This window comes from Peromyscus californicus, unplaced genomic scaffold (genome assembly GCF_007827085.1).
Source record: "Peromyscus californicus insignis strain IS unplaced genomic scaffold, ASM782708v3 Scaffold_7__1_contigs__length_154581171, whole genome shotgun sequence".
NCBI classification, from domain to species: domain Eukaryota; kingdom Metazoa; phylum Chordata; class Mammalia; order Rodentia; family Cricetidae; genus Peromyscus; species Peromyscus californicus.
The window spans coordinates 55310396-55332126 of NW_026294595.1; the positions used below are offsets into that span (position 1 = coordinate 55310396).

The 21731-nt window shown below is 39.3% G+C and overlaps 1 protein-coding gene across 3 annotated transcripts in view; it reads right to left on the reverse strand.

Annotated features, from left to right (window-relative positions):
* Positions 1–696: 696 nt before the first annotated feature.
* Positions 697–21731, reverse strand: part of Cwc22 (CWC22 spliceosome associated protein homolog) — a 41678-nt gene continuing 20643 nt past the window's right edge. For all 3 annotated transcript variants that reach the window (XM_052724334.1, XM_052724331.1, XM_052724332.1), the window contains exons 8-19: positions 21184–21319; positions 20881–21087; positions 20736–20798; positions 16891–16995; positions 15722–15803; positions 10153–10213; positions 9522–9599; positions 8538–8690; positions 7217–7344; positions 6003–6104; positions 5693–5910; positions 697–1513 (exon numbers count right to left, since the gene is read on the reverse strand). In XM_052724334.1, the coding sequence (XP_052580294.1) occupies positions 933–1513; positions 5693–5910; positions 6003–6104; positions 7217–7344; positions 8538–8690; positions 9522–9599; positions 10153–10213; positions 15722–15803; positions 16891–16995; positions 20736–20798; positions 20881–21087; positions 21184–21319 (1914 nt within the window). In that variant the 3' untranslated portion in view covers positions 697–932. The remainder of the gene's footprint in view (positions 1514–5692; positions 5911–6002; positions 6105–7216; positions 7345–8537; positions 8691–9521; positions 9600–10152; positions 10214–15721; positions 15804–16890; positions 16996–20735; positions 20799–20880; positions 21088–21183; positions 21320–21731) is intronic.

The following is a 21731-nucleotide window of genomic DNA, read 5'->3' on the forward strand; positions in this document are numbered from 1 at the left end:
GGAACTTGCTCTGTAGACCAGGCTGGCCTTGAACTCACAGAGTTCTACCTGCCTCTGCCTCCCAAGTGCTGGGATAAAGGCATGCGCCACCACCGCCCGGCTGGTGGTGGTATTCTTAATACCCACACTTTGACTAAAATGGGCCCAATGCACTTTAAGGTGAACAAGTGTAAGAAGTCCATTGAGCAAGTAGGGTGCCCACCTAAGGGAATGCTTTATCATCTCCACAGTAATTATTAAGATTTTATATTCTGAGAAAGTTACAATGAAAAAAATCCTTCCAATTCAAGTGAAAAATTGGAATTGCTTCACAGGCAGCTCATGTACCTCATAGCTATGCTTTTTAAATGATTTCCTAATCCAAATTAAACACACATCAGCTCACCTTGACATAATGTTAAAGGTGGTAAGCACTAATCGCAAGGCACTCGTCACGTCTCCAGCAGGCTGGAGGAGAGCAGAACTAGGAATGTTGTGGTCACTAGCAAGTGCATCTCTCAAGAGGAAGACACACTCAGCGCCCAAAAACCACCTGCGAGAAACCTACAGGTGACACTTGTCAGACCCCTACAGTAAAAAATGGAAATGCTTTATTTATTTTGGCCTTTGGTTATATATAAAGCCACAATAATTATGGTAATTTAGTTATTAGACACATAGAAAAATGTTTTTTTTTAAAAATAATCAATGATTCAATGAGCATTTTTGTTCCTTTTATTCACAAAACATAAGACTTACCCCTCTGTTGAGATCCTTTTCTTTATGATTTACAGAGGACCTTGAGATGTATCAATTATAAAACATGTCAAAAAGAAAACATCTTTAAAATTTACAGATACAAACAGGTACTTTATACAAGAGTTCTCTATAAAACCATCAATGTAGAAAAGACATCAGAAGTGAGTGTAAGGCCCGTTCAGATGTCATTAGAATTATTTTTGTCTTGTTGGGGACTTTTCTCTCCTCCGGTCCTGATTTCTTGACTCTCTTGAATGGTCAGAGTATCTGGTAGACTTCCCCCATCGTCTCTCAGTACCATTCTGATACCTGTCGTCATCACTTTTATGCCCTGAATGTCTTCTACTCCTTTCCCTTGACTTAGAGCGATCTTTTCTTCTGACTCTCTCACTGTCCTGATTTCGGGTTCTTTGCTTCTCAGTTTCAGAAAAAGACTCTCTTCTCTCCCGTCGCTTCTTCCTTGGCTCACCATGCTTGTCTTCCAGCTCTCTGTGCAGGTCTTGGTCTCGGCCATTCCCAACTCGACTGTAACTATTTTCTTGGGAAGGAAGGCTTCTGTCAGCCATGGACTTTGCTAGGGGATCTCTCCAGTCAGCATTTCGTGAGTTTTGAGTTCTGTCTCTCTCAGACCTTGCTCTCTCAGTCCTCCTTTCCTGGTGCCTTTGTTCCTCCCTTCCTCCTTCGCGCCTCCTGTCACGTGTCTGCTGGCCCCTGGCGGCTTTCTCTGCTTCTTCACTTCTTGTTTTCCCTCGTCTCTTCTTTCTTGCATCTTTAGCTGCATGCAAAAAATTACAGTTAGCTTTTATGTTAATCTAAGCTCATAATTTAACAATAACATTTACCAAATTATTGGAGAACACTTATTTGTGTAAACTGGATGCTAAGCCAAAGTGAAAAGCCTGAGGAAAGACTATTTTAAAAGATGAATCATTTTTAAAATAGGTCACTATTAGTTATTAAGTAACTAAAGTTTCAAGTTCTCATAAGAGCTTTCAAATAAACTATAGCAAATGTAAAAAAGGCTATCTAGTGACTAGAAATAGTACGTTGCCACTTACATATTCTAACCCCAAAAAGAGCTTGGCAGATGAAACTTAGCTGAAGGCAGCCTTGGCGCATGCCTTTAATCTCAGCACTCAGGAGGCAGAGGCAGGCGGATCTCTGAGTTCGAGGCCAGCCTGGTCTACAGAGTGAGCTCCAGGACAGGCACCAAAGCTACACAGAGAAACCCTGTCTCAGAAAACAAAACAAAAATTATATATATGTAAATAACCATTCTAAGTTAAGCCTAGTCGCTTGTTAATTTGAGTTCATGAATCAACAATACTGAGATGACGAAAGTTTCACAAATTATTGTAACTACAGAAAGAAAACACAACAGGAAATCATTTCTTGCCCTGACTCTACCCAAGTGTCCATGTACCAACCCCTCTTTCTGCTAAGTGACTATCACTGGCACACAGTGGACAAACCGGTCTGCCAGCTGCCAGTGAGAACCTCCTTCTCAGGCTGCAGCTGCCCAAGCACAAGGCATCTGGCTCAGAGCTAAGCCCAAGTCTCCGGCTCACTCAGTACACTGTCAGGGCTCTGCCAACATGCCAACATAACACCTCAGCCACGCAACGACATGCAAAGCCCTTTCGGCCACATCTGCCAACACAACACCTCAGCCACGCAACAACATGCAAAGCCCCTTCGGCCACATCTGCCAACACAACACCTCAGCCGCGCAACAACATGCAAAGCCCCTTCGACCACATCTGCCAATACAACACCTCAGCCACGCAACAACATGCAAAGCCCCTTTGGCCACATCTGCCAACACAACACCTCAGCCACGCAACAACATGCAAAGCCCCTTCGGCCACATCTGCTGCTCGGTTTTCTAATTTGGAGGCAGGTCATACTGCTTGTATGCTATCTAATACTTTAATAACGAAACACTTCTCTGCTGAAATTGTATGATAAAGCAAATTAATTTTGAATCAGCAAACTTTCTTACTGCAAACTTCATGCTGGCTATCCTCTGTCCTCAAAATGGACACAATGAAATGTACTCTGTAACATTCCGAGAGCTGTTAAATGAATAGTGCTTGCACCATTTCAACCTAGGAATAAAGTTCCTGGGAGGAAATGCACTCCTGCTCTAAGAATACAGAACACGAAGAGCCCCACAATTCCGGTTGTCATACAGTACGTGAAATACTTTAAATGTAACAAGACAGGGAAACAGCATAAATATCTGCTGTCCACCATAAGACTGAAGAGAGGGTCTGCTACCACTGAAACAGGCATTACAGTGGAATACATTTAGATATGCAGACAATCTGCTGCCCAGGGAGACCAGGATGCTCTAGTGCAGGAAAGCAGAGCAGATCTTGGGTTAAACCGCACAGACCTTTTCAGAAAACAAGGACCAGGAGGAAACTGAAAAAGGATTTCAGTAAAACATCTTCTTTTCCTAGTAAAATAAGGCACATACTCAGAGGGGCTGGAGATGCCTGTTTGAAGGCACTGAAGATCTGCAACATCTGTGATGTCGGAATGAAAGAAGTACTCAAGGACAGGATGGAAGGAAAAGGTCCTGGAGGAAAAGGAACCCAGTGTCTTGGATCCTGACTCACTCATGATTGCTTTACTCTGTGAAATTCAAATGAGATCTGCTAATTTCCACAGTTTCACTGATAATTATATTATTTATATGAGAAGCTAACACTGGGGGAAGGTGGGGGAAGGTGTATATGGATTCTAGCTCCAGAGTTTGTAATTTTCCTCTAAGTATGAAATTAGTTCAAGATAAAACAAGAAGAACTTGTTAAAGAACCAAGAATCCAAAGGGCCCAGAATTCAGGGGAAGGTAGACGTGCAGAGAAGTAAGCTATGTTGTACTGCCACATCCTTCCTGGGAGGGTCTGCTGATCCAGGGTTGCCGTTGAAGGAAAAAACAAGACAGCAGAGCTCTGGCAGCCTTACAGGGCTAGAGACACAAGCGTGAATACTTGTTTGCAATATATATATACATAATATGTTGCAATATGTGTATATATATATATATATGCATACATATATACACATATTGCAACATATTATACATAAAATATGTAGGGAGCAAGAGAGCAGAGAGAGGATAAATACAGGGGAAAAAAAAACCCTAAAAATAGCCGGGCGGTGGTGGCTCACGCCTTTAATCCCAGCACTCGGGAGGCAGAGCCAGGCGGATCTCTGTGAGTTCGAGGCCAGCCTGGGCTACCAAGTGAGTCCCAGGAAAGGAGCAAAGCTACACAGAGAAACCCTGTCTCGAAAAACCAAAAAAAAAAAAAAAAAAAAAAACCCTAAAAATAGGAATGTCAACTTAAAAGGGGGAAGAGCAAAAATTGAGCAAGAGGGAAAATATCCAAATGGCCAATAATAATGTTATGCTCAGCGTCATTAGGGATCAAGGAAATGCAAATGAAAATGAAAGCTATAAGGCAATATTATCACACATTAACCAGGATGGCTAAAATTTAAACTATGGGCAATATGCACCTGGTAGGAGTGTAACTTGGAATTATGACTTCCAAAACTGGTGGTATTTACTAAAACCAAATATATACACACCCTACAGCAGTGACGCCATCTGTAGCTACATAACTGGAAAGAAATGTACACACAGGTGCTCTCAAGATGACGTTATGTCCCAGAGATGACATGTGACAAAATGCTTTTAATACCCCGCCCCCCATCACAAAAACCACAGGTCAGCACAGCCTTCCTTAAGCATGCTCAGAATCCTTACATTAGTCTGCAGGTGGACATCACAGAATTACACACAGGAGCTCAGAAGAGAGAAAAATTCAAACTTCTAAGTACTACTTCTATTGACTCTATACAGCTTTTGTATCACGGCAAAAGTTGAAAAACCAAGAACACAGTGATGATCAGCCAGGGACTATCTGCATATATGTATGTATGTGTGTGTGTGTGTGTGTGTGCACACGCGCATGCGCACACACACACACACACACACAGTTACTAAAATATGTACCTAGGACATCAAAGACATGTATGAGCATGTACAGCAACCAATGTGGATGGATGAACTATAAATGCAATATGGATTAATTTTGTGAACATAACAATGAAAGTATAAGGAGTCCATAATTAATACCCATAAAGTTAAAGCAGGTACTGTGGCACAGGTCTCTAAACTGAGCACTTGGGAAGTAGAGGCAGAGGACCAGGTTCAAGGCTAGCCCCTGCCAGACAGTGAATTAACAGAATAAACTGCATCCAAAAAGCAAACAAAACAAAACATCCAACAGCAAACATGGCAGGCAAAGGTTGGCCATGATGATGTATGGCTGAAAAAAATAGGGCATGAGAGGCAAGGGGAAGGGAACTGCAGTTCAAGGCCAGCCTGGGCTATAGAGTGAGGAGACCAAGTTTAGCTATGTTGTGAACCCTTGTTTCAACAAAACAAAAGATCAAGACTAATGAATGCAATTACAAGTCAGAACAGCAGCTGCCATGGGGGGAGGAAGCTGGCAAGCACCAGAGGAACAAAGGAGTTCTAAAGTGCCAGTACTTCTTGATCTGGGGAAGAGCTCTGTAGAGCAAAGCCCCAAATGAGCGATACAGCAAGATGATGACAAGTAGTCACATAAAGCTTGACTACAACTAGAAACCTAAATACCTTGAAAATGAAGCCTCAGGATGGCAGCTCTAAGCTAGAATGTAGACACGAATGGTACTTCAGGCATCACTTGAATCACAGCTGTGTCTATGAAAAGACTTCTAAAACAGATTTAACAAACTGCAGACTGCATCACTTACATTTGATCATCTCTATTAATGTGTTTTTAATAGATGGTCAAAATAAATAAGTAGCAATTGAGACCAGTCCTTATTAATGAACACTACGAGCTGCACTTGTTAGAAATGGGCAGGATAAATTCTGAATGAGCCCTGATACCTGAGGCAGAACTCTGACTGCTGGACGATGAGGAGTCGCTTCCTTCACTGGAAGAGTCTGAGCTGCTCTCGCTGCTCTCAGAGTCTGAGTTAGAGGAATCAGATTCCGAGGAGGACGCTGAAGACGAAGAGGTCAGGGAGGGTTTCTTTTGCTCAGCTTCTGGTTTCTGGGCTATGATGACCTTGGGTATATTTTTCAAATGTTCTCGAAGTTCATCCCTAACAGAAATACAAATTGTTACATTGTGCCTCCAAAGTACTTGTCAGATACTTTTGTCAGCTGAAGCTAAAATTCTGCAAAGGATACTTACGTTAAACCTCCGAGGCCTATGGAGGTGAAGAAGTTGATGGCAAACCGGGTGTTCCGTGGGTTGTCTCGAGGTAAGAGTCCTTCAAAGAATGGCTGTAGAGTTCTGAAAAGAAGAATGGAATGGGGGGGGGGGCAAGAAAAATGAGAACTCCCATACCCACTTACCATATCTTCTATATATTAAATTAGGAAGGTTATAAGAAAGTGGTTTACGCATTTACAGGTTAGGCTACCTAATGTAATCACCAACAATGAACAATTCACTGAAGTTCATTTCTTTATAAAAAAATATTTCTTTACAGTTTTGTGTGTGTGTGTGCACACGCACAGGTAAGAGAACACAGCATGTGGGACTTGGTTCTCTCCTTCCACCATGTGGGTGTCAGGGATCCAACTCATTCCAGACTTGGTGTCCTTTACCCACTGAGTCATTTCATTGGCCCTAAGGCCTGATTTCTGTAATTACACAATACAGAATTAGAAACTTTTTATATAGACACTAGCATACACACAGAGGATACAGATGACATACACACAATTTTGTGTACATGGATATATGCACAAGTACATTTTGTGCACATGCACCAAAAAAATTAAAGGCCTTAGCATAAGTATGCACATCTAAATTGTATAAAAGCTGAGAAAGAGTAGGAAGTAGGCAGCGAGTGTTTCCTAGAAAAGGGTAAATTACTAGAAGACTCACTAAGCATTTGTTGGATCAAGAGGGTCATTGCTTCTGTAGTCACAGTGGTTAGGGAAGTATGAAAAACGAGACATCATTCCAAATTTGGTGATACTGAGGAGACTAGTGCAGCTTCTAGGGAGGGGTGAGCCTGCTAAAGTACACAGCATATGAAACAGAGGGAAGGACTAGGTCACAGAATGCCTGGAGACCCCAATTCAGGTCAGCGTTTAAGAGAGGCAGAGAAATGAAATACTGCAATAACGTGCCATTAGCAGAATGGAATAGAAGCCAATCTTACCGAGAACCAGAATCTGAATAAACAGGTACCAAGAAAGGTGAAGTAGGGGTTATGTAACAGTCCTGGAACCAAAACCTGACAGGTGCATGTTGTCCCATTTCTTGTAACATGCAGCATGCTGGTGCTACCCAAAGTCCCAGAGGGTTTTTCACTGAGGATAACTGTATCTATTAACATGGGGGTACTCCCACAGACAGGAAGACTAAAGTTAAACTGTTAATAGTCAACTTACTCGTCTTTTAACCTTGCATTCAGTTTAGGAAGACCCATGTATTCACACAGTTCCTGGAAAAATATTTTAACAAAAATTCTACTAGATGATGTAGTGGTCTCTTCACTAAGCTTTATACATTCAAGAACCTAGAAATTAAAAGACAGAATAAAAATTATTTTTGTTTGAAAAGACAAGGACAAGTAGCTGACCAGTTCAAGCTCTCTCAAAATGACTAGGACTTTTCATCTTCCAGCAGCGTCTCTGAGTACCTTCCCTATCTGACATGTATTGTTTCTTGGCCAAGTGTAAGACTGCTCTTCTACATTAACTTTCCAATGTTAAGATGGTACAGAAATAGTTGTGTGCTTTTTCTTGAGGAAGGTGCTTTTTATAGCAGAGAAGATATCCTGTCTTAGCATATAGCACCAAAGTAAAACTGCTCACAAACAAACTTCCCTCAGCAGAACATGGTGTATACAAGAAAATAGGCAAATCCACTAAGAACATTAAGCTATAGTTTTGTTTAGCACAATACACTAGAAAAAAGATGAAAAAATTATGGATGACATATTCTGAAAACTATGACAGCTTTCACAAACTAACTTGTGAACACAGATTTAAGAGATAAACAGAAAAAACCACCCTCTAGCTTTCATGGGTTATGTTCTGCAAGCCTATTTTGCCAATTGTTTAAAACTTGGCTTCTTTTTCAGAACGGGGAAATGAAGCAAAGGGTTATGTTTCGCTGTTTGGTTGGCTTAAACGTGCCCACTGAGTGTAGTCGGATAGACTCAGGACTTAAGTACTACAAACTTATCCAATACTCCTAAGGGGAGGAGCTTATTCTAATATGAGTTTGTGGTATTTTACAATGTCATCCTCTTCTGTCTTGGATGTGATTTTGTATTACAATAACTCTAGCAACCTTGCTTCACTTAGAGTATGAGACTTTTTATGGTGTATGGACAGTAATCCTGAGGCACAAGTGCTACCAGAAAAGGGGATACATGTCTCTCCTTGATTATGTGAGTATGGGCAAATATGCACAAAGATGTCAAACATGAAAATATTGCTAGTCATCACTACTAAAAAGCAGCATGGTTTGGGCATGTATGATCCACAATAGTATTTCTTACACGTGTACATTATTTGACTTAGTCTTTTAATACCATGCTACATGAACGTGTTTCAAAGATAACTGCTGCAATAAATGTGCACTACATATTTCATTTTAATTCATATTTACTGATAGGATAAGTATAGCCATGTCATAATTACTGCATATTTGAAAATAACAGGGGATTAGGAATGAAGAGCAAATATTGATCCAATTACTTACACTCCATGGAAGTGAATCGGTATATAAAAGATGGGCAAACATCTTAGCTACATTTCTCAATTTATTTGTCTCCAGGCGATGGATTGTATCATACTGTTCTTTAAATATACTTTCAAACGACTCCATATATTCTTTTTTCAGGATACAAAACCGCTATAGATGAGAAAACTGAAAGTCAATACCAGCAGAAACTGAATGCCCATACAAGTGAACTTACTATTCCTAAATTTACTACTCATTTGTAAACACCTTCCAAAATCATCTATCACCCAATCTTTCTGTGCTAAATGATGTTCAAAAAGTTACAGCTATAGTTTCTATTTGGATTTATATTCTAAAATAAAATTATACATTTAGTTGATCCTAAACACATACACTCTGTATTATATAAATCTGCCTTGTGAATAGTTTAGAAATATTTTAGGAACTGGAAAGACAGATCAGTGTGTTCTTGCAGAGGACCCAAGTTAAGTTCCCAGCAGCCATGTCAGGCAGCTCCGAACAGTTTCAGAGATCCATCACCTCTGGCCTCTGCAGGTACCTGCTCTCATGTGCACACACCCCAACATGTACACATACAATGACACATAATTAAAAATGATGAAAGTAAACCTTTAAAAATTTTTTACAACATGATTATTCTGTGCTGACTAAACAGGTTCCTGACTTTAGTAATAGCTTTGAGTTTTTGAAGACATTTAGTTGTTTTTTATTGGGAAATTGTTACAAAGTATTTGTAATTTCAAGAAGTTGTAGAAATGAGATAGCAAATGTAATGTCTAGGAAATGAAGTGGGAAAGCAAGCTGACAGGCTTGAGTAATCTGAAGGAAGAACACTGTGCTCTCAGGGGAAAAAAAAGTGTATTGTTTCAGTTAAGGGTAGACCAGGCCACAAAGCACACTCATTAATTCACTATATTATTGCTGGGAATTTTGGGGGGGCTTTTATTAAATCCTGACATGAAAAGCAAGGCTGTAACTCACCCCAGCTAGCAATCCAAAAAATTTTTCGTATGTCCTTTGCTGAGCACAACAATCAAGAATCATGTTGCAGAGTTCTTTCTGTTTGGAAAGAAAAACGTATTAACGACTCAGAACACATGGAGCTATGTTTTATAACAACTTATGACCACAACAGTGACTATATTTTCAAACTAGAATTTTAAAACTCTTGAAAACTTCAAAATTATTTTTAAAACTCAGTCAGTGTCAAGCTTATCTTTTTTAAAAAGCCTTTAGTCTGGCTGATATCATCTAAGCTATTTATGATAATTTCACTACATATACAATTCTAAATTCATGAGTACGAATCATTTCTAAACAATCTAGTGCATAAAGAAGGTCATAAGGCTTGACTGGATATTCCGTCTTTAAAGACTTCTGTGTGGAATTCTTTTAAATTTAGATTCACCAACACAAATGCCTAACAATTTAGCTATAAACTAAATTGTTAAAGGAGATATTTAGATAGTATGGAAAAAGCTGACCATGAGTGTCTGCGGAAGCATAAACGGACACTTCAATTTCAACTTGGATGGACTCTATGTAGACCGACCTACAGAGAGATGGATGCTCTATGTACTTCCTAATAGAAAAAAAAAGGGCATTGACATACTGTTTGGCTCTCAGCAAACTCCATCTTTAGTAGTTTGTGTGCACATTCTTCAAAATCTAAACTGAGGAGACAAGATGGTGACAATATGTTAAAAGCCTGCAGCAATAATGACACTGCTCTTTACGGTTCAAACACTACTGTTACTGTCTGAATGTAAACATACCGAACAGCCCAGCACACAGAACAGCTCTGACCCTACAATGAATGACAAAGCAGAGCAGACGGCAGCATGAGAAACCAGACACAGGCCACACACAACAGAATCCTAGCTTCTGAACAGGCAAATCCGTCCAGACAAGGAAGCGTAAGGGACCAGAAGGATGGCTAGTGGAAAGGGAATTCATTCTGGAAGGTCAAAAATAGTTTGGCAATGTTTGGACAACTTTGAAAATACTATAAAACAACTAATTACAGATAAGAAGGGATGAATTTTACAGTAATCTCACACACTCAACACACACACACACACACACACACACACACACACACACACACACACACACACACTCCTCAACTTTAAAGAAGCTATATACTAAGAAATAAAAGGAATTACTGTGCCTTGATCTTTATCATTCTCTCCAACAATCAACCTCAAGTTACAGTCAGATATTATTACATACAGTAATAATACAGGTCTCCCACTCACAAAATTGGATTGTGCTTCTAAAAGTTTCTCACTGAAGCATAACAGTTGTAAATTCTCCAGTGTTAGCATCAACATTTCCTTTAAATTCGGGAGGAGAGTTGGGCACGGTGGCTAACTCCTATAATTCCAGCACTCCTAAGGGGAGGCAAGAAGGACTTCTATTGAGTTTGGGGCCAACCTAGGCTGGAATGAGATCCCTTCTCAAAGCAAACAAACAAGAACAGTGCTGGAGGAGCAGTACCGTGTGAGGAACTCATGAACTGTTCTGAACTGAGGCTCCAGCAGTAAAGGACAGATGAACTCTAAAGAGAGGGAACCTGGTCCCAGGGAGCAAAGAGTTAACTGCCCATGCTCAAGATCATGAATGCCAGCCATTTCGTCTGAAGTCCAAAAACGAAAAGTATTAATAATTTTATTCAAAAGTTTAGCTAGAATAATAGGCAGAATGCTTAACAATGAAGAACATATTAAAGTTGAAAATGTTACCAGGTATTTGACTGTTTTCTTGTTTGCTTCAGAAAAGGCTCTATAGCATGGAGCCCAGGCTATAGAGGAAGACCTGAACTCCTGACTCACCTATCTTCACCTTTCAAATACTGGGAGTGCAGGTGTCTCCACACAGTATTTATAATAATTAATTTTTTGTTTTGTTTTGTTTTTGTTTTTCAAGACAGGGTTTCTCTGTGTAGTTTTGGTCCCTGTCCTGGATCTCGCTCTGTAGACCAGGCTGGCCTCGAACTCACAGAGATCCGCCTGCCTCTGCCTCCCGAGTGCTGAGATTAAAGGTGTGCACCACCACTGCCCACCCAACTTATCTTTTTTTTTTTTTTTTTTTCGAGACAGGGTTTCTCTGTGTAGCTTTGCGCCTCTCCTGGAACTCACTTGGTAGCCCAGGCTGGCCTCGAACTCACAGAGATCCTCCTGCCTCTGCCTCCCGAGTGCTGGGATTAAAGGCGTGCGCCACCACCGCCCAGCATCCAACTTATCTTTTTAAGAGATGTATTTTCAGTTGCCAGTCATCAATCCACACTAAGTAAGTAACCTCTGTTTTTGGTAGGGTATTGTTATTGTGTCTTGGGTTCCTACATTTTAAGATTTAGCAACATCTGATGCAATTCTCTTGTTTTGCAGAGGAGAAAAACAAGACTCATAGGTGTCTGAGACATACTCCTAGATAATATCCCAGTAATTAGGAATTAAACACAGAAACACTTAAGCTTTCGAGCTCAATGGGAAAGCTACAATAAATATTGCATTTAAAAAGCTTCTTGAAATGTGTATTCTGTATTTAGAGAAGCCAGGGAAAAAAATCCTAATTAAAACAGGTCAAGTTTCTTCTGCTTCCAGTATTACAAACCTCAGTATAGAAGAGCAAAGGACACTCTCCTACTGGAACTCCACCTACTTTTCCAGACACTACAAACTTTAACACATCTCTACAACATTATCCCCCACTCACCAGGACTGAGCTAGGATAAGGCAAAAGCTGCTGAAAAAGCCAACTCAATACACTTTACAAGTTATCTCACTTTATACCCAAACACAGGGCTCCCCGTTTATAAAAAATAAGTATAAAAGCAGTAAATGATGCAAAGCAACTTATAAGAAGCAAAAGCACATTTTACAGTGTTTACACAGATGAATTTATAATGTCCTTAATATAAGGGAACTAGAACTAGCAAATTCAACAAGAGGTTGATTCGGGAATAATGCTGATATATTTGAACCTTTGTAGATGGTCCAAACCCTCCCTAATAACCCCCCAATGCAATGTAATAATTCTGAATGAGTGCTGCAATTCATCTGTATTTCTAGCTTCTATTACTTATTAGGGTCTCATAAGCACAACTGGGCAACCATCCAGCCTAGTGCAAGGCAAGAAAGATAGAAAAAAAGCAAAAATAAAAAAAGAAATCTTCAGCCGGGCGGTGGTGGCGCATGCCTTTAATCCCAGCACTCGGGAGGCAGAAGCAGTCGGATCTCTGTGAGTTCGAGGCCAGCCTGGACTACAGAGGAAGTTCCAGGTAAGGCTCAAAGCTACACAGAGAAACCCTGTCTCGAAAAACCAAAAAAAAAAAAAAAAGAAAGAAAAAAAGAAATCTTCTAGATAGCAGGTAACAGGCAATACTACATGGTGCCTAGAATGGACACATTTCAGTACTACAGCAATACCAATGAGTATTAATAAACATATGATGTGTTATTAAATTAATAAGGAAATACTTGGCAGAGGTGGGGAGAACTTGATAATTAAATGTATGTCAAATAAGTAATAAGGAAATTTTACTATTTTTATTTGAGTATCAGGGAAAAGTTGTCTGAGTTTATTCTTTTTTCTGCATTCTTTTAAAGCACATGGTGATTTTGAAGTTGTGTTAGTTATAAATATTACATGAACTAACATTGCTCAATATTTTAGATATCTTAGGTAGCTAAATACAATTATTTCCAGTTTTAAAACAATAATAATTGAAGTAGGGTTATAAAAATGCATTACTAAATTACTGTCTTCTTGACATGAAGCCAGTTTTTAAGTAGTATTTAAAAATGATTACATCAATGTGTCCAATTTAAGAAACTATATTGTCAGGGACACTGCAGTCCATCTCCATCTGATACTACAACTTTGAAATGCAAAATCTGACCATCACTGAGAACCAAGAACAAGGAGGGAGCTTCAGCCTTGACAGCAAAGCCAACTGCTTACTGTGATGTTTTGTATAATGAAAGAGCATTCTCAGAGCCACAGCAGCAGGAAAATGGGAATACCAGGAAACTAGTAAAAGAATATAAAAATGCCAATTCCTACACAGTTCAGTGGCCAAACTGACTTTTGTTTGTCTAAGACTACCTGGAGGAAAGTCCTGAGACACAGCTCAGTGATAGAGCACTGGGCACACTAGGTTCAACTCTCACTTCTGTAAGATAAATGCTCTCACACCACCTGACTCAGTCACTTCATTCCATCGAGCCTGGATGCTACAGACCTTAGAAAACAGAAAACACTGGAGACACACACACACACAGATCTTAAGGTATCATTTCTTGAGCTGGTTTGCTATTTTCAACAAAGACTCCATAAGCATAGCTCTGCATGATCTACTTATCTTATCCAAGGTGACATGTTATGTGAGCATTTCCTACATTCTTAACAAGTCACAATCAACTCAACTTCCAAGGGAGACAGAACCAGACATTTGACCATGTATTTCAGGTAGTGATTGCCCATTTGTTTCCTTTGTTGTTTCGCAATAAACAATTCTGTGTAATTACAATAATGAAAAAGAGGGGCCAGATGTATGGATGGAAAGCCCTTGACTTAAGCTTCCAGAGGCTGTAGAGTTTACCTACAATAATGTTTTTTGTGAATCTACTAAAATTCAAGACTTAGTACCATTGTTTCAAAAAAAAATAATTAAGCTACTTCTGCTTTTGATGAGCAAAGACAGCATTTCTTTGTCTAGATATTTGATGACTAACGTTTTTATGAGATTTTATCACCAATAAGTCTCATTCTTAAGTACTCCAATGTGTCTACTGAACACTCGTGCTTTTCTTCTAACATCTGTATGAGTTTCTATAAGTCTAGTAACCATTTTCATATATAATTGGGAGAAATTAACTTGGCATGGATAGGCTGGTATTCTTTTAACACTATTATGTACGGTCTATGGGTACAACGAGGAGGGGTCACTGTTTAAGAGTAAGTGGCTGCCTATGCCAGGTGGTGGTGGTGGTGGTGGTGCACACCTTTAATGCCAGCACTTAGGAGGCAGAGGCAGGTGGACCTCTGTGAGTTCAAAACCAGCCTGGACTATAAAACGAGTTCCAGGACAGCTAAGGTTACACAGAGAAACCCTATCTCGAAAAACCAAAACAGAAAAAGAATTAAGTGGCTGCCTTCTGTCTCAGTGCTTTGGTTTTTTTGGTAATTTCTCTGATTTAGAAATTAGCAAAGTCAAGGCAACTTAGACAAGGGGTCCTTCTACACCATTACTCAGCTGTACTACAACTCTTCCTTCCCAGTCACAGTGTTGACAGCAGCATTAGAGTGACCCATTTCTGTCCTGATTAATGCTAATTTCTAAAAATGACAGCAAGGACTCAAACTCTAAAAAAAACTCTCCTCTTCTAGTTGCATGGAAGCAGTTTTTCCATGTGAAAGAATAAAACACAGATCAGGATAAACAACAACAAAATTCTTATCGGTGTTCTGCTGTTGAATGTTCCTCTATCTGAAGTTTTCAGACAATGAAAACATGACGACTCCTACTTATGAATCACCATATGCAATGGAAACACACAGAACCTAGCAACAACCCAACCGGGAAAGCATCCTTCCTCCTGTGTGAGATGCAATGAATAAGCTGATTCTCATCAAAGTAACAGAGGGACTAAGCACTCATCATTCCTGGGTATGTCCCCTCAAATGCCCTGGGTATGTCTTTCAAAGGAAAGAGCCTGGTACTTCAAAGGGTCTTCAAAGTGTAATTCGCAATTCCATTTCTATCCACCTGCATCTGCACAGCAATTATGTTCTCAACTAAGAGTGAGGATTAAAAACCACATCAGAAAATGAAACATTAAATTCTCATTAACAATACGGTGATAGTCTTTAAACAGAGTTGGCTATTTGAGGTTTCATTCCTGATATTTAACTACAAGAAATGACACACTGAAATGAAAGCAGTATCTATCTATTCAGATAACACAACTAGGACTCTGAGACAATCTACCTCTAAGGACAGAACGGATGTGCAGGAACTTCTGAGCTGGGTACAGGACGGGTTGAGGCAGGTGTCAGGAAAATGCTGAAATGATGTTGGATTGTCTGTCATCAGACCCTAAACTGTATTGCTGATCCTGTTACCCATCTCTTACCCAAAATAAAAATAAAAGAATAATTAAGCTATAGAGTCTTACCTTGACTGAATAGCTAGATATATTGTACGCCGAAATGAGACTAGATTGATTTCTGTTTTGTCATGAATAGTTACTTTTTGTCCTGAAATAAATTAAACATAACAATTATAAAAATGTTTGTTCTATGATCAAATTCAGTAACTAAAACATTGTCTTCCTTTTGTAAATTAGTATCTGTATAATTAATGGAGCAACTATAAGTATTCTGATGTACCATTTTCTTAGATCAGAGTCCACAACCATGCCAAAACCAATTTTTGTCTCTGTGTTACAAATTCATTGAGACACCACAGGCGGCTTTATTCTACACCGATGCTGCACTAAGTGTTATTTCTGGAGTCACACACAATTTTGATCAGGTAGATGGACTGAATGGGCTGAAAGTCAGGTTAAGAGAACACTGGGTTGTGGCAGGTTGGCTCTGTCCAAATGTGTATTTGTCAAAATCTCTTCACTTATGTACGAAAACATTTCTTGTACATAATAATTTGTATTTAAACAGTATGTCCATTTAAAAAAAAATTCTAAAGGAAAATATAATATAGCTATTTAGATGACTTAAAGACAACAGTGAAAAAAATCCAACCTATTTTTTAAAAAAAATGTTATGGAACAATTTCACCGTAAAACGTATTACCCTAAAAAAGAAAAACATACTTTCAATATTTCCAGATGTGTAATTCATGTAAATAACACCCAGCTAATATATGCTGCTGTACTACTAATATTCAACCAAAGGAAAGATCTGAGCTGTTTTTCTGCAAATGATGTAATCAGAGCTAAAGAGGAAGAACACCAAGCCTGTTCTGTACAAATATAGTTGCTGGCCTCCCTACCCTATTTTGTCAAAATGAACAGCAAATATCTACTCATTCACATCTGTCGCACTCTTGCCAAGGTTACGTAAATCACACACTCTCAACATGAATGTACCTTTAGAACTGAAGGTCTAAAATACCAAATTAAAATTATGTTGTTAGGAAATCCTTCTGGGGACAGAAAGGGGGCAGTTTTCTGTCCTACAGGATATTGAACTGTCTTCATCCACTAACCACCAGTGGCATTCTTCACAATCCTTCTCAGTGAATGGAGAAGGGACTTTGGAGAGGTACTGCAGAATTCACTTAATCCTAAAGTGTTGACAGAATACTTGAAAAGCCACACTTTACCTCCTTCCTCTTCTTCTCCTTCTTCCTCCTCTTCCTCCTCCTCGTCTTCACTACTTCCAGCTTCTTGGTCTGTGTTGGAATCACTGTCTCCTTCATCAAGAATTTCTACAAAGTAAGTTTAAGAAGAAAAAAAAAAATGAATGAGCTAGATACATGTACCTCATCCTGAGAAGTTCATTCTCATTTCACCGAATCTAATTTCAACTGTTCACCTGCCAACAGTTATAGCAAGAAAGCAATTAGAATGATCTGATGTTAGGAAATTATATGTATCGTTCTTTGTCAGATAAAACGTGCTCATGAAACTAGGGAATGAAAAGAAGAAAAGAAAGGCACATGATGGTTTTCTGAGTGGGCAAGAGCACTGGGAAAAAACTGGAGTCCAAAGCTAGCATTTCAAAGTTCAAAACCTATCTTAATAAAGAGGGCAGTCTATGAGGAAAGCTAAGGCTGTATACGGAACACAAGAACGTAGAGTTAAGAATATATGGAATGATGGCCGGGTGGTGGTGGCGCACGCCTTTAATCCCAGCACTCGGGAGGCAGAGACAGGTGGATCTCTGTGAGTTCGAGGCCAGCCTGGGCTACAGAGTGAGTTCCAGGAAAGATGCAAAGCTACAGAGAAACTGTCTTGGAGGGGAAAAAAAAAAAAAGAATATACAGAATGATATGGGAGGGGGAATCATTCCAAAACTTACATATTCACTTTAAATAATAGACTGAAAAATTTCAATTAAAACATACAATTGTTAAATTGAATATTACCATCTAAAGGTTTTTCATGAGTAAAACTAAAACAGAGCAAAATTGGTAAAACTGTCACTATTCTTAAAATACAACTTACATTCATATCTGAATGAATGTACATGAAAGGTCACATAGAACCATCTAGCACATCAACAGTGCAAATGGCACAGATCATAACTGTAGCTCACACAGCGGTACTGTTAGAGCTGCCCAGCACTGCATTTTTATTTATTATGATAATCACTGAGGTTTTAACACAAAGTTTTAATTCACTTTTAGAAAATACTCATTTCTTTCTATTTTGCCCAGCAGTGTAAAGTCAGGAGCCATATATTTAATGTCAGTGAAGAACTAATCATTTTATAAGACTGTAGAGCTGTCATTTAGCCCCTACCTGACCTACAAATCTTAGAACATTTTTAGCAAATGCAACTCTAAGAAACAATCCAGTGTCTAGTTGATTATACAATAGAACAGACTTTGAAAAGAAGAAACTATTTAGTATTCAAAAGCAGGAAGACAGGCACTCCTGCTGTTTTCCCAAATGCTGTGAAACCCAATACACAAGTACACCTGGGTCACGCGAAGGTGCTAATTACTAGAGCTGTGCTCACTTCCTGCTGTGGTCATTTTTTATGCAAGTTCCAGAGGAATATTTTACTAAAGATGAAGGTCAAATAAACTGTCTGATAGTTTATAGCCTCCTCTTTTCTCTCTCCTTTAGAATTAGCTTCCCAAAATTCCGTAAGCACTGGCAATTGGATTTCATTAGGTGAATAAGACAAGGTTTAACAAACTGTCTATGACTCCCTGGGGAACTTGAGAACTGTCAGATGATCTATGAGGTCCACACTACTCTCCTAATAATTCTACGGTATTATCTGCCCTCTCACTGCATTGCTAGCTACAGTAACAGACAAGAGCAATGGGGGTTAAGAGTGCTGCAATCTAAGCAATGAACCAGGAGTCAATGCTGCTTTCGGCCACACTTGCAGCAGGGGAAGCCTATTTTGATTGTCGCTGTCCTTGATGAAGACGTACAACACTAATTGTATTACAGCTCCATACTTGAACAGCACCATACAACTTGTATTATAGACCGATGGACAGTGCAGTGGTAACCTCAAGAACAAGGCTGGGGTAACTGCCTGGGCCGAGGATAAAGTAGCAACATTTTTCATTTTTACTTGGGAAAAAAATGGCCAATGTTGTCAAGAGATGTTGTTAGATATTTGGCAAACAAATTTCCTGCAACAAAGTAACACTGTCATTTTAAAAACAGTATCTGCCACCATGATACAATTTAAGTTTGTAAGAGCAAATCTAATTTTCGCAAAATTTTGTATTTATCCCTCTGAACTCAATAGCTTCCCAATAATGGAACAAACTTCTGAGACGAGTGGCAACATTAAGAAATGTGAGCTTTGATACTGTCCTAACATGTTAACTCAATTTTGATGATGTTCATGTGCTAACATTTAGAAGATACATATATAGCACAGTGAAGCAAGATGTTCCAAAAGACTGACATGTTGCAAAATGAGGTATGGCATAAGGAGCTATTAGAAGAGACACATATACCAAAGGGTTTTAACATTTAACTGAGTGTGAAAAATCACTAATACCATTTAGGATTTCAAGTGGAAATCAACTTTTAAGAAACTACTAACAAGCTGGGCGGTGGTGGCACACGCCTTTAATCCCAGCACTCAGGAGGCAGAGGCAGGCAGATCTCTGTGAGTTCGAGGCCAGTCTAGTCTACAGAGGGAGTTCCAAAACAGCCACAGCTACATAGAGAAACCCTGTCTCGAAAAACTAAAAACACACACACACACACACAAAAAAAAAACCAAACTACTAACAGTTAACTACTGTCATAGTATCAAGGAAGAATAGCACACTTCTCTGCAAAAGCTATCACAATATTCTTCCCTCTTCTAACTATATTGTAAAAGAAACTAGAGTGAGCTGCAGTAGGCAGAATGCAGGACAGAGTACCCATTTCCTATTAGGTCAGGCACTACTCAGTCCATAAAATGTCATCTTCTCAATAAGCCCCATTATTTATTAAAATAATTTAATCATTTCTTTTTTTTTTTTTTTTTTTTTTTTTTGGTTTTTCGAGACAGGGTTTCTCTGTGTAGCTTTGCGCCTTTTCCTGGAACTCACTTGGTAGCCCAGGCTGGCCTCGAACTCACAGAGATCCGCCTGGCTCTGCCTCCCGAGTGCTGGGATTAAAGGCGTGCGCCACCACCGCCCGGCTAATTTAATCATTTCTTAAAAATGTTGCTTGTGTTATTTTTAAATATTCAAACACCAACAGATACAACACATAAACCGAAGTGCTCTGAAGGCTAATTTTAAAAGAGTGTCAAGGGATCTCAAAACCATAGAACTTGAGAACCACTGTAATAAAAAAGTATAATCCATGTACTGGCTAACTTCCTAGACACTAAAGGAATCTCAAGCTTAAAATAGAAAATCATATCAGAGATCCAGAAAAACTTGGCACCTTTTAGGGAAACTATAGAGAAAGAAGTCCAAAAACAAGGACGGGAATGGGCTTAAGGAATGAAACCTCAGCGGCAAAGGAAGCAGTCCAGTGGCGAGGAAAGCTTGTGAGAATCTACATCAAAGAAGAGAAACCTGTTTGGGGTAGAAGAGTTTTAGCAGACTGCACAGGAACAGAAGACTTTCTGAACCCTCTAAATAAAACTAAAGCACAGATATACAGATATCTGACAATATACATACAGATAAGAATCAGCATATCATGACACTTCCAATAGCGAATAGCACTCACTGACTGTAGGTGTAGAAAAAAACCTAATAAAGGCCACTGGTAATCTATGGGTGTTTCTTAAGACAGGTGAAACTTGAAAGAAGAGGGGCAAAGAACTGCAGAATTCAGAATGAATTTACACGAGGAGCAAACACTACCAAGAAAGTTAATTCATGAGGAAGCGAAGAGCAGGCTCACTGGAGCTGAGCTTCAGTCTGGAAGAATCAGTGGGCTATTCATAAATGTTCCTGTCAGTATCATGAACTGTCTACATTGCTTCTACTGATCCAAGCTATTTTTGTCAAATTTTACATACCTTTTTTAATAGCTTTATATTTTTCTTCATTCTCCATGAAACTAGGATCCATCTTGAAAACATCTTAAAAAAATAGACAAGAAGCGTTAATTTCCTGCATTGACCTGTTGGTGTCCCACCTCCTGCGAGCACAACCTAGGCTTACTGAGAACATCTTCTGGGTTGTAGTCATCCTCCAAGGGGAGCATATGGGTAAACTGATCATCTTCTTCTACTAAATCAAGTCCGTCTAGAATAACAGGGTGGTCCTTGAATCCATCCTTCCGTACAGCGAACATCACTTCGATCATGTACTGCACTCTTTTGTCGATCTCAGACTCGTGCAGAATGTTTCTCAGGCGTTCAAAGATAGCTGAAGTTAAAAGCAAAGAAAAGACAATAAAAAACAACACTCTTAACACTAGAGTAAGAACAGATAAGAATATACAAACCAAGGATGTGCAATTACCATTGATTCCCCTTGGTGACACCTGGGTTAATTTGAGTCCACACTCCTTGAGGAAGCCGATGGCTACTTCGACGCTGTCATCTGTTGGTCTCTCCAGCAGCAAAGTGAGCATCTCCAGGCATAGAACCTCATGTGCCTTAACAGAATCCAGACACATGAAGGAGATAAAATAGTTTGACATCATTAAACTGTTACTGACAAGCTTTTTTTTTTTAAAGTATTTTTCTAGGGTGGAATGCTCTGTCTGCATGTATGCTTACATGCCAGAAGAGGGCATCAGATACCATTGTAGATGATTATGAGCCACCATGTGGTTGCTGGGAATTGAACTCAGGACCTCTGCAAGAGCAGCCAGTGCTCTTAACTGCTGAGCCATCTCTCTAGCCCTACTGACAAGCTTTTAAACATAAATTAGCACTCTATAATGATTATAATGCACATGATAGCTTTTCTATAAATTTTTATCATGTTATATTAAAACTTTATAATCTCTTTAACATCTAGTGAATTTAGAGACACCCTGGAGATAAGGAAGAAGGCCTAAACAA